The sequence below is a fragment of the Mandrillus leucophaeus genome, unplaced genomic scaffold (assembly GCF_000951045.1).
Source record: "Mandrillus leucophaeus isolate KB7577 unplaced genomic scaffold, Mleu.le_1.0 Scaffold895, whole genome shotgun sequence".
Classification (NCBI taxonomy): domain Eukaryota; kingdom Metazoa; phylum Chordata; class Mammalia; order Primates; family Cercopithecidae; genus Mandrillus; species Mandrillus leucophaeus.
In genome coordinates, this window is record NW_012109752.1 from 562,420 (window position 1) to 573,889 (window position 11,470).

Below are 11,470 nucleotides of genomic sequence, written 5' to 3' on the forward strand. Positions count from 1 at the left end.
CTGAGGCAGGAGAATGGCGTGAACCCGGGAGGCGGAGCTTGCAGTGAGCTAAGATCCGGCCACTGCACTCCAGCCTGGGTGACAGAACGAGACTCCATCTCAAAAAAAAATAAAATAAAATAAAATAAATAAATAAATATAAAATTGAAATAACGACCTGTGTTCTGCCCACTCATGGGGGTGTTACGAGGATCTTATTTGTATATCGGAAATTTAAGCAGGACTGCCAAGCTTAGGGAAAGGAACCAGTCACAATGCATCTGGGGCTTTTCCTGGGACATTAGGAAAGAGGTAAAGTAGAAATCTCCATTCAGGGAGTGTGGAGACTCAGCAAATATTTTTTGTTTTGTTTTGTTTTTTGGGGGTATAAACTTCGGTATTTCTTGAATATGAGATGCCATCAAATGTAAACTCAGTATTATTTTATGCTTTACTAAGGAAGAGAGAAAAAATTGTCAATTAAACAATGACACATCTTTGATTATACGTCTGGGTTTCTTCTTTTTTTAAGATAGAGTTTTGCTCTTGTCCCCCAGGCTGCAGTGCAGTGGCGCGATCTTGGCTCACTGCAACTTCCACCTCCGGATTCAAGTAATTCTCCTGCCTCAACCTCTGGAGTAGCTGGGATTACAGGTGCCCACCACCACACCCAGCTAATTTTTGTATTTTTAGAAGAGGTGGGGCTTCATCATGTTATCCAGGTTGGTCTCAAACTCCTGACCTCAGGTGATCCACCCGCCTCGGCCCCCCAAAGTGCTGGGAGGCGTGAGCCACTGCGCCTGGCCTTGATTATATGTCTGGGTTTCTAAGATGTTAAGTCTGAAAAATGTTTGTATTGAAATAAATCAAACAGTTTCGTGGCTGTACATCTCTTACTTCCCGTGAGGTGGGTGGACTGCCTTACCACCACCATCCTCCAGTCACTCTGTCTCAAACCTGATGCCTTTCTGCCCCTAAATGTTTCTCCATCCCTACTCCAGGCAGTAAGTCTTGCCTTTTCCATTCGAGCTGCTACCTGCTGCAAGCTGTCTCACCTGGACCACTACACTGGCCTCCAAACCAGCCTGCTCATCTTACCCCTCCACTCCATTATTCATGCTGCAGCCAGCATGATCTTTCTACAACTCCACTCACCCCAGGCCCCTGCTTAAACAGTTCCATAGGCTGCATTTCCTGCAGGGTGAGGTCTGTGCAACTTGGCATTCAGCTTTTAAGGACCTGGGCTCTGCCTGCCATTTTACTCTCCTGGCACTTCCTCCAAATGGAATTACTTGCTACTTCCCCAAAGCACCGTATGTTCTCAGACCTCCAGGCCTTTGCACCAGTTTTCTATGCTTGGACTGCTCTTCCTCAACAAGTATTTATTGAACATACAGTAAGTGCCAGGAGCTGAGAACGAGGCGGGTGCAAGGCAGGCAGGATCTCAGTCCTTATTTAGGCTGGTGGGAGAGAGAAACAAAACCGTAAGCCTATATGGTAATTATTAAGTATAAACACACGTGGTAGGCATTCATAAAGGTTTCCTGAAAATGTCGGGGAGGGTGGGGCGCGGTGGCTCACCTCTGTAATCCCAGCACTTTGGGAGCCCGAGGTGGGCGGATCACTTGAGGTCGGGAGTTCGAGACTAGCCTGACCAACATGGAGAAACCCTGTCTGTACTAAAAATGTTTACAAAAACAACCCTGGGTCGGGCGTGGTGGCTCACGCCTATAATTCCAGCACTTTGGGAGGCCAAGGCGGGTGGATCACTTAAGCTCAGGAGTTGCAGACCAGCCTGGCCAACATGATGAAACCCCATCTACTAAAAATACAAAATTAGCAGCGTTTGGTGGCACATGCCTGTAAATCCAGCTACTAGGGAGGCTGAGGCAGGAGAATTACTTGAACCTGGGAGACGGACATTGCGGTGAGCCGAGATCGCGCCACTGCACTCCAGCCTGGGTGACAAGTGAGAAACTCCGTCTCAAAAAAAAAAAAAAAAAAAAATGTCGGGGAGGGAACTTAGAGGGCGGGTCAATAGGTGCAGCAAACCGCCGTGCAGACGTATACCTATCTAACAAACCTGCACGTTCTGCACACGTGTCCTGGAACTTAAAGTAAAATTAAAAAAAAAAAAAAAAGAAAGAAAAAGGAAAATGTCAACCACGGCTTCAGAAAGCGATTGGAGCCCAGGATCTACCAGTGACTACCTATGCGACTTGGGGCAGCTGACTGCGCGCGTCTCCACCTCTGTGTAATGGCAGTAATAATGCCCGCCCACAGGATTTCGGGGAGGATTTAATACGCGATACATACAATCTCGCGGTTTCCGCTGGGCCGGAGGGGCCCCCCTACTCCAGGGCGCCGAGGGTCCGTCTGCCCAGGGCCGGGCCCCGCCGCAGGCAGCTGTGGGCGCCACTGTGTGCGCGTACCTGCCCGGAGAGCCGGACCGCCAGGCCCAGACCGCGGACGCCAGGGTCTGGCACAAGGGGCATCGGACGCCAGGCGAGGGGAGCGTCGCCCCGCCCATCTCCCCACTTTGGGGGACAGCCCCCCTCACTCATTCCCGCCTCCACCCTTGACTTGAATCACTGTTTGGGGGGGGTGGGACGGGGCGTGACCCATTCATGCCGGGAATCGGATCCAGATGTTCCTGCGGCGTGTGCAGCTGCATCCTTGCCTTTTTTGGCAAAAAACGTGCGGTCGCGAGCGGATCCCGGGCCGCCCTCGTTAATCCTTGGGAAGAGGGGGAAGGGGGCTGAGAGGGTCTAGGCCCAGACTGGGGATCGGAACCGGGTCCTTGCTCTGCGGGCTTTGGGAAGGGCTGTTGGCGGAGTGGACTATTGGTACCAGCCAATTAAGGCACCCCACCGCCACCCTCGCTTTCGTCTGGAACCTCCCCCAAACCCCTCCCTTCCCTGCATGGAGGAAAAAGCCCTCTGCCAGCAGGGAGACAGGCCGAGCTCCAGAGGGACGGTAGCCGTGGCGGGGATCCCCTTCATGGGGAGAGACTTCCCACCCCGTGGCCCGGCCCCCCTCCACCCCGCCCTGCAAGGACGAGGTCTAGAAGAGATTCTGAGCCTCCCAGTCTGCAAAAACCCTTCCTTCCCCTTTATACCCTGCATACACACACACACACACACACACACAGAGGCACACACGGAGGCCCCTGCTTCCTCACACCGCTTTATTGCAGAATCTGGAAGGGGGGTGAACCAATCTCACCCCTCTGCCCATCTATGGGCAAAATGGAGCTGAAATAAAATGAGAAGACACTCGGTGGCCACCAGCTGGGCAGCACCCTGTACCCTAGGGCCCCCTCATCAGTGGGCCCCTGATTGCTGTCCCCACAGCCTCAGCCCTGGGGGATGGGGTGGGGCAGGTCAAGCTTGAGAACAGTCCACTTTTGAGGACTTCTCAGGCACCCATAGGAGACCTAAAACCTATAAAGAGAAGTCTAGATTTAAGGGGGCCTAAGTCCCAGAGTCCAGGTTTGGAGGGCTGGGGTCTAGAGCCCTGATTTGGGGAGAGGACTCAGTCTGGGAACCCAGACTGCAGGGGAGAGGGTGAGTTCTGGAGTCCAGGTGTGGGGAGGCGGCTTGACTCATGGAGGCTCTATAAGAGCCCAGGTTTGGGGGCCTGGGTCAGGGAGTACCAGTTTGGGGATCCTGGCGTGGGGAAACAATCCTGGAGCCCAGAGGGCGACCCATTTTTTTTGGTTGGGGGGTGGGGCTAAGTCCCAGAGGTGGTTTAGAAAAGGAGCTACAGTCCTGGGCCCGTGGTATGGGAAAGCCTGGGTCCAGGAGCCTGGCTCAGGGCCCCGCCTGGCTACAGCCCTGGCAGAGCACTTGGTCTCCATCCGGCACGAAGCCTTGGCCCACCAGGGAGGTAGAGCAGCGGGCGCAGGAGAAGCAGTTGTGGTGCCAGTGTCGGTCTTCAAAGGACACATACTTGCCTCCACCGAGTCCTGGAGGGAGGCTGGAAGTTAGCTCTGCAGATCTAGGGATGGTCCGGCCCTCAACTTCACCCAATACCACATCCCACTCCCTTGCCTGCACCCTACCCACTCTGTTCTTTGACCCTTGTCCCACCTACGATGGGGCGCTTGCAGCTGCTGCACTTAGGTGCAAAGAGTTCTCCAAAACAGGCCACACAGTAGGGATCTTCATCCCGGGAGGTGAACTGCTGCCCTGCCAGGGGCGTCTGGCAGCCGGTACAGACCAGACATTCTCGATGCCAGGGCTGATCACGGTATGTCACTCCACCCTGTGTCAGCGTCTGTGGGGGCAGCATTCATTAGTAGGTATGAGTGGGGATTCCCACCCCACGACAGGCCTTACTCACCCCCACCTGGCTGGCCCAGCCCCCACCTTGCTGCAGCGGGCGCAGCGAGGAGCAAACTTGTTCTCATAGCAGGGCACGCAGTAGTGAGCACCCTTGTCGGGCACAAAGGAACGGGAGCCCAGCGGCTGCTCACAGCCACTGCACAGGAAGCAGTGCTCATGCCATGTCTGGCCTCCGTACTCCAGCTTCCGGGACCCTGTGGGGAACAGGGGTCCCATTTAGAGGCTGTGTCCCATGCTCCTGAGGGCCACCCTCTGTAACTTCCCCGGGAGTCTCCACTCCTCTCTCAGCCTGAGCAGGGTGGTGTCCAGTGCACATGCAGCAAGAACCCCCCTGCCCCATGTACATTACACATGCTAACCTCTCCCCAGACACCGGACATGATGACCCAGCTAGACACGAGGATTTTGGCATATGTTAAGCCCCCATATGTCCCAGAGATGAGAATTTCAGCACATATCGAGCCTCCATGTAACAGTCATGAAGTCTCACTATGAGCTAAGCCCTCATATAACAGATGTGATGATTTCAGCACTCACACGGGACCCCACATGTACCAAGCAAGTAAGTATATGCCCTAATGCCCTCGGCATGACAGGTTCAGTACATGCTAAGCCCTCGCATCTCCTTGGCACACCATTCTCCATAGGTACTGAGTCCCAACATTTCTATTAGGCATGCGGGTCCCCACACGTTAAGCCCTCTGTTTACCTGCCTCTGCACACACTAAGACCCAATGCAACAAGCATGACAGTCTCAGCACACCTCTAGTTCCTACATGTATTAAACATGCAGATATTCACACATGCTAAGCCCCCAAGTATGTATCACATGTGTCAATCTGCCTGCACATAGTAACCCCCAGTATACCAGGCAAACAGATCCTGCATATACTCAGTTTCCAGAAACATGCTGTGTGTGCAGGTCTTTACACAGACCAAGTCTCCATGTATCAGACAGACACATGCAAAGACCCTACGCAGATGCCAGGCATGCCAGTTCTCACACAAGATGAGCCCCTGAGGACATACCAGGCATGACAGTCTCCCCACAGGCGGAGCACTGCGAGGAAAACGCACTGCAGTAGCAGTCATTGCAGAGCAGCTCACTGTCCTGGCAGGTGAAGGGTTCATCAGCTAGTGAGCGCTGGCAGCGGCAGCAGCGGAAGCAGCCCTCGTGGAAATGGCGGTCTTCATAGAACAGCTCCTGTGGGGAACACAGTGGGGGCACTGGCACCCAGGCCTGGTGGATCCATCCTTTGCCCCCTTCCACTGGTCACCACCCACCTCCTGCCTGGCCTGGCCCTCTCCTTACCCTCGAGTCATGCCCGATAAGCTGCTGGCACTCGGCGCAGGTGTTGGCAAAGGTATTGTCATAGCAGGGCACACAGTAGGGGCCGCTGTCTGTCTGGATGTACTTGCGTCCATACAGGGACTCGCTGCATTTTGCACAGTCAAATGACTCGCTCATCGTGGCAAGGAGAGAGAACCCTGTTAGGAGCACAAGGTGGAACTGGGGTCACACAGAGAGGCTGTGACTTGGCTCCTGGCAAATAGGCCTCTGCATTCAAAACACAGAAACAGACCCGGCATAGGAAATGCCAGTTCAGAGTAGGTGGTGATGGGGAAGGGGTGCTTCCGGGAAACCAGGAGTCCCGCATGTTTCTTTCTGTATTTAACTGGGGGTAGGAAGAGGTCAGAAAAAAAACCAGGAAGCAGAAGTTGTTTTCTTATCTAGGCCCTAGCAGATCTAGGGGGAGGGGGCTTTTCCTGGGTCGGTGACTCATTTCCTGCCTCAGCCAGCATTTAGCCTCCACTGTCCCGACTGTCCCCAGCGTGGGAGAAGCAGAGGCAGGGAGCCACCCCACTCTACTCCAGATGAGCAGTACTCCCACCCTCTCCTGACTTGGGACTTTAGGAATATGGATCAAGGAACCCTTACCCAGAGCTCTGGAGTACGGAACTTAGAGATGGGAATGGGCTGTTCCTAGCCCCTCCTGATCCAGAAAACAGTGGAATGCTAGAGAGGTGCTGGACTGATGAATGGTGGAGGAGGCCAGTGTGAGAGGTTAGGCCTTCCCTCCCGGGGCATCAGCCAAAGAGGCTCAAGCAGGAAGGAAATCCTGCAAGCTGGACACAGCCAGGCTTCCCCAGCTAGACCCTCTGCCCTCATCCCCCTACCCCACTGTGTTTCTGGTCACACTGGCTTGGACAGCCTTGGCCTGCAACATCTGCAGCAGCTGTGGCGGCACAGATGGCCAGATGTCAGGTTTTGCCAGCAATGGGGAGAAAAAAGGAAAATGAAGTGTCGGGGGAGGCAGAGGGGAACTGGAGACAGACTGAGAGTGCAGTGTGCCCCCTGCCACCTCCTGCTAGCATCTGGCAAAACCCCAGTATCTTTCCATCCCCTGGGGTCATGATTTCCCTCCCACTGCCTCTGGGAGAGAAGGTCTCTCCCACCTTTTCTGATTTCTCAGGGTTTGGGACTAGGGAGCTGAAAGCAGAGACAGCAAGAGCCAGTGAAGACATTTTGTCCCCAGTCAGGCCCCATCTTGGGTGGGGAGTAGGACAAGAGGGAGCCCTGAGAGCTGCTGCTGGAGACACCCAGCCCCCGACCAAACCTCAGACACTTTCCATTTTCTCAGGAACAAAGCATGTTTGTGGGATGAGGTCATCCACACAGCTGCCTCTGGAACAGGAGCCTGGGGAGTAGAGCGGTAGGGAAGTGGGGTTCCCAAACCTTTCTGCTGCCCCTGATTCCAGTCACTAGCCCCAAAGTCAGAGCTCCCACCCCTGCTCTCCTCTATCATGAAGCCTGCTCTCTAAGGGCTGGGATACTGGGCTAGTGGAGAGGAACCACCAGGACCCATAGGAAGGAGATGTTCTCACAGCTGTGGATGAGCCCGGGGAAGTTACAGTGACACACAAAGGAATCCACCAACCCACTCTCCCACAAGGCCCCAGTGCTGGCAGTCACCAGGGCCTGCCCTGGCTCAAGCTGAAGGAAAAGTCCTCCTTTTCTCATCCACCCCCAGTGCGAAATTCTTGACAAAAAGCGCTGCTCTGGCTTGAAGTTCAGACTCCAGGCACCAGCAGGCGCCCCCAGCTTGGAGGCCTGACTCTCCATACATCAAGCCTCTGTGCAATGGGAGAACAGCCAGCTCCCACTCCAGGCCAGGGTATGAGGCCACCAGGGGCCAGGGTCTTTAGAGCTGGAACTCCTGGGCTGGGGGCTACAGTGAAGCGTAGAGAAGATACTCTTCTTTCTCAGCCCCTTTCCTGCCACTCAGGCCCAGGTTTCCTCTGGCCCAACATCTGAGGATTGCCTGGGCTGTCAGCCACGGGGCAGCAGGGGGCCACACAGGTGGAATGTGTCCACGGGGGGTGCCTGGGCCTCTTCCTTCCTTCTTGGCTTGGCCCACTGCAGCTGCCACCTTCTCAGGCCCAGGCTAGCCTTGGGTCCACCCCCTGGGAGACAGTCAGCACTCAGAAACCAGGGCAACCCAAATAGGGTATGGGCATCGCTTCTATTTCCTTCCCAGAATCCCCCAATGCCCTAGTCTATCCAGCTGGACTCTGGTGAGGACAGAGTAAAGGGCACCAACAAGGCCCACCTGTCTCTGCCCATACCCCTCTCCCCGCCCTTTTCCCTGGCAAGGCTGGCAACTGAGGAGACTGAAGGGAGCCAGTCTTGTATTTCTTCCTGACTGGCAGTGGGGCGGGGTTTGGGGGAGACTGTTCCTCTACAGATGGCTCACAACCCCTGCACCTCCAACAATCTCCCCTCACAAGGCACCTCCCAGTGAACCTCCTGGAGCTCAGAATGGCTGTGTAACTGGCTATGGTGTATGAAGCCGCTCAAGCTACAAGGTTTGCATCCTGGCTCCTACACGTACTGGCTGGATGATCTTGCACAAGTCACTTAAGCTCCCCAAGCTTGCTTTCCCATCTAACTAAATGAGATACTACTACTTCCTACCTCCTAAGGTTGTTGTCAGGCTTAAATGTAATGATACTTGTAAAGCACCTGGCAGATAATAAATACTCAGAAAATAGTAGCTATTATTTTACTATTAGCACCCTCACTCATACTGGGGCCAGACAGCCCCAGTATAGTTTCACAGGCAGGTCTAGGTCAAGGAGCTGGACTGGAATTTTTTTTTTTTTTTTGAGACAGAGTCTCGCTCTGTCGCCCAGGCTGGAGTGCAGTGGCGCAATCTCGGCTGTCTGCAACCTCTGCCTCCTGGGTTCAAGTGATTCTCCTGCCTCAGCTTCCCGAGTAGCTGGGACTACAGGTGTGTGCCAACATGCCTGGCTAATTTTTTGTATATTTAGTAGACATGGGGTTTCACCGTGTTAGCCAGGATGGTCTCGAACTCCTGACCTCATGATTGCCTGCCTCGGCCTCCCAAAGTGCTGGGATTACAGGCACGAACCACCGCACCCTGCCTGGACTGGAATTTTTAAATAGAGATGGGGTCTTGATATGTTGCCCAGGCTAGTTTCAAACTCCTGGGCTCAAGCTATCCTCTTGCCTTGGGTTCCTAAAGTGCTGGGATTACAGGCGTGAGCCACCATGCCAGCTCAGATTTTTTTTTTTTTTTTGAGACAGGGTCTCACTCTGTCACCCAGACTGGAGTGCAGTAACTCCATCTCAGCTCACTGCAATTTCCGCCTCCCGGGTTGAAGCGATTCTTCTGCCTCAGCCTCCCGAGTAGCTGGGATTACAGGAGGGCACCACCACACCCAGCTTAAACATTTTTGTATTTTTAGTAGAGATGGAGTTTCGCCATGTTGGCCAGGCTGGTGTTGGCTCGGCCTTTTTGTTTTTGTGTTATGAGTTGGGGTCTCACTCTGTTGCCAAGGCTGCAGTGCCGTGGCACGATCATGGCTCACGGCAGCCTCAAACTTCTGGGCTCAGCCAGGCGAGGTGGCTTATGCCTGTAATCTCAGCACTTTGGGAGGCTAAGGCAGGTGGATCACCTGAGGTCAGGAGTTCAAGACCAGCCTGGCCCATGGCGAAAACCCACCTCTACTAAAAATACAAAAATTAACTGGGCATGGTGGCAGGCACCTGTAATCCCAGCTACTCAGGAGGCTGAGGCAGGAGAATCGCTTGAACCGAGGAAGTGAAGGCTGCAGTAAGCCAAGATCATGTCATTACACTCCATCCTGGGCTACAACAGCAAAACTCTGTCTCAAAAAAAAAAAAAAAAAAAAAACTTACTCTGGGCTCAAGCAAGCCACCTGCCTCAGCCTCCTGAGTAGTTGGGACTACAGCCACGTGCCACCATGCCCAGCTAGGTTTTTCTATTTTTTGTAGCGATGGGGTTCTCACTATGTTGTCCAGGCTGGTCTTGAACTCCTGGTGATCCTCTGGCCTCAGCCTTCCAAAGTGCTGGGATTACAGGCGTGAACCACCGTGCCCAGCCTTGTCTGAAATTTGACCTGGACATTCTCAGCCTAGGCCCAGGGAGAGAACAGGAGGCCCCAGGCCCATGGGGCTCGCTGAGGACACCAGTGGCGGCAGTGGTCGCTCCAGCCCGGTCAGCCTGACTCTAGTAAGCATAACTCTTGAGATCTCCCACACAGGTCCACAGGTGTAGACACCTGCATGCTGCTTTGCCACTCACAAAGTCCATGCCCACCACCATCTCATCAGATCTCACAAAAGGCAGGCAGGACAGAGTATCATCCCCATTTTACAGATGAGCACAAGGAGGCAGGAATAGAGCAGGCTTATGCCCGAGGTCACTCAGTTATCAGGACCCAGGTCCCCTGCCTGCCAGGCCAGAGCTCTTCCGTCTCCCTAAAAATGCTGCCCTGGTGATGAAGGGGATGATCAGCTTTTAAGGGGAGGGGGACAGGAGATGCACCAGAGCCTGGCTCTTCTCCCCAGCTGCCAGCCCTGTGACTGGAAGGCACCCAGAAGCCTTTCCAATGCCCCATGCCAACCATTCAACTCTTCTGTCCCCCACCCCCAACATGCTCACTATCCAGGAGGACCCCGGCCAGGTCCCACAGCTGTGAGTCAGGATCAGAACAGACCCCTCCCCCACCTTCTAGAAGCTGACAGGAGACTTAAGGGGAGAAATTCAACTCCCTCAACCCTCACCCTCTGCTACCGGGCACCAACCCCAAGCTCAGCTCTCCCCCATGGGACCTGGAAGTCAGAGAAGTCTAGGGAAGGGGGCTGGGGAGCAGGATCCCGCAGCTGCTCTGGGGACAGGAGAGGAACAGTTCATTCACCCTGGGTCCCCCAGGGCAGAGGCAGCCTGTCCAAGATTTGAGTTTAAAAATAAGTTGGGGCTGTCTTGGTGGCTGTGTGTGTCCACGGGGTTCTTCTTGATCTCGAACTTACTGTCTCAGGGCCTCTGCCTCATGGGGGATCGGTGGGCTCAGAGTTTCTGTTTCCCCACAGCCTCACTTCCCAATGGTTCAGGTCTGGGTAAGTCAGGGGCTGTCCTGGAAGCTGTCAGCCCACCTAGGTCTCTCTGCCCCCACTAAGTCTCAGTCTCTGGTGTCTGTCTCTGCTTCACTCAGCATCTCTGTGTCTAGGCACACTTCAGCTTCTGTCTTTAGGTTTTGGACGGCTCTGTATCTTGACTGGCAGTCCCCCGGCGGCCCATGCCTCTGTGGATCTCAAGTTTTGGTCTCTTCTTGTCTACACGGCTGAATGTCTCAATCCCCACCACATCCCTTTCTCTGTCTCTATATCCAAGTCTCTTTCGCCACCTCTGCATGCCTGAGTGTATCTGTCTCTAGTCTCTGAGTGTCTCTGCAGGCCTCAGAGAGCAGATTCAGCCTGAGGCCAATGACGCCCAAGCCTCAGGGCACCTCCAAGGCCTGGGGAAGGGCCCCAGGGAATGTGTTCGCTGGGGTCCCACGTATGTTTTCTGAAAATGCTCCAGAAAGCCTGGAACGGCCCCCATGTCTCGGGTCTGTCCACCGGTAACACTGTACGCCCGGTGTGTCCTTGTTTCAATGGTCTCGGTAGCCTCCTCCTGTGCCTCGAGTCCCTGCCTGTCTTGGTCTCTCGCTCCACTGGGCTTTGCGAGAACCTCAGTTTCTCCAGCGCTTCTGGTCGGTCTGGCTCTATCCGGCTTTTCTATTTCAAACTTAGCCCCCTCCCCCGCCCAACTCTCGCT

At 54.5% G+C, this 11,470-nt stretch overlaps 2 protein-coding genes across 2 annotated transcripts in view; both read right to left on the bottom strand.

Annotated features, from left to right (window-relative positions):
* Positions 1-949, bottom strand: part of SF3A3 (splicing factor 3a, subunit 3, 60kDa) — a 47,521-nt gene extending 46,572 nt beyond the window's left edge. The window contains exon 1 of the mRNA XM_011969515.1: positions 474-949. The gene's annotated coding sequence lies outside the window, so the exon portion shown is untranslated. The remainder of the gene's footprint in view (positions 1-473) is intronic.
* A 2,200-nt stretch (positions 950-3,149) lies between these two features.
* FHL3 (four and a half LIM domains 3) overlaps positions 3,150-11,470 on the bottom strand; it is a 9,583-nt gene continuing 1,262 nt past the window's right edge. The window contains exons 2-6 of the mRNA XM_011969514.1: positions 5,638-5,813; positions 5,355-5,529; positions 4,350-4,519; positions 4,071-4,257; positions 3,150-3,946 (exon numbers count right to left, since the gene is read on the bottom strand). Coding sequence (XP_011824904.1) covers positions 3,792-3,946; positions 4,071-4,257; positions 4,350-4,519; positions 5,355-5,529; positions 5,638-5,813 — 863 coding nt within the window. The 3' untranslated portion in view covers positions 3,150-3,791. The remainder of the gene's footprint in view (positions 3,947-4,070; positions 4,258-4,349; positions 4,520-5,354; positions 5,530-5,637; positions 5,814-11,470) is intronic.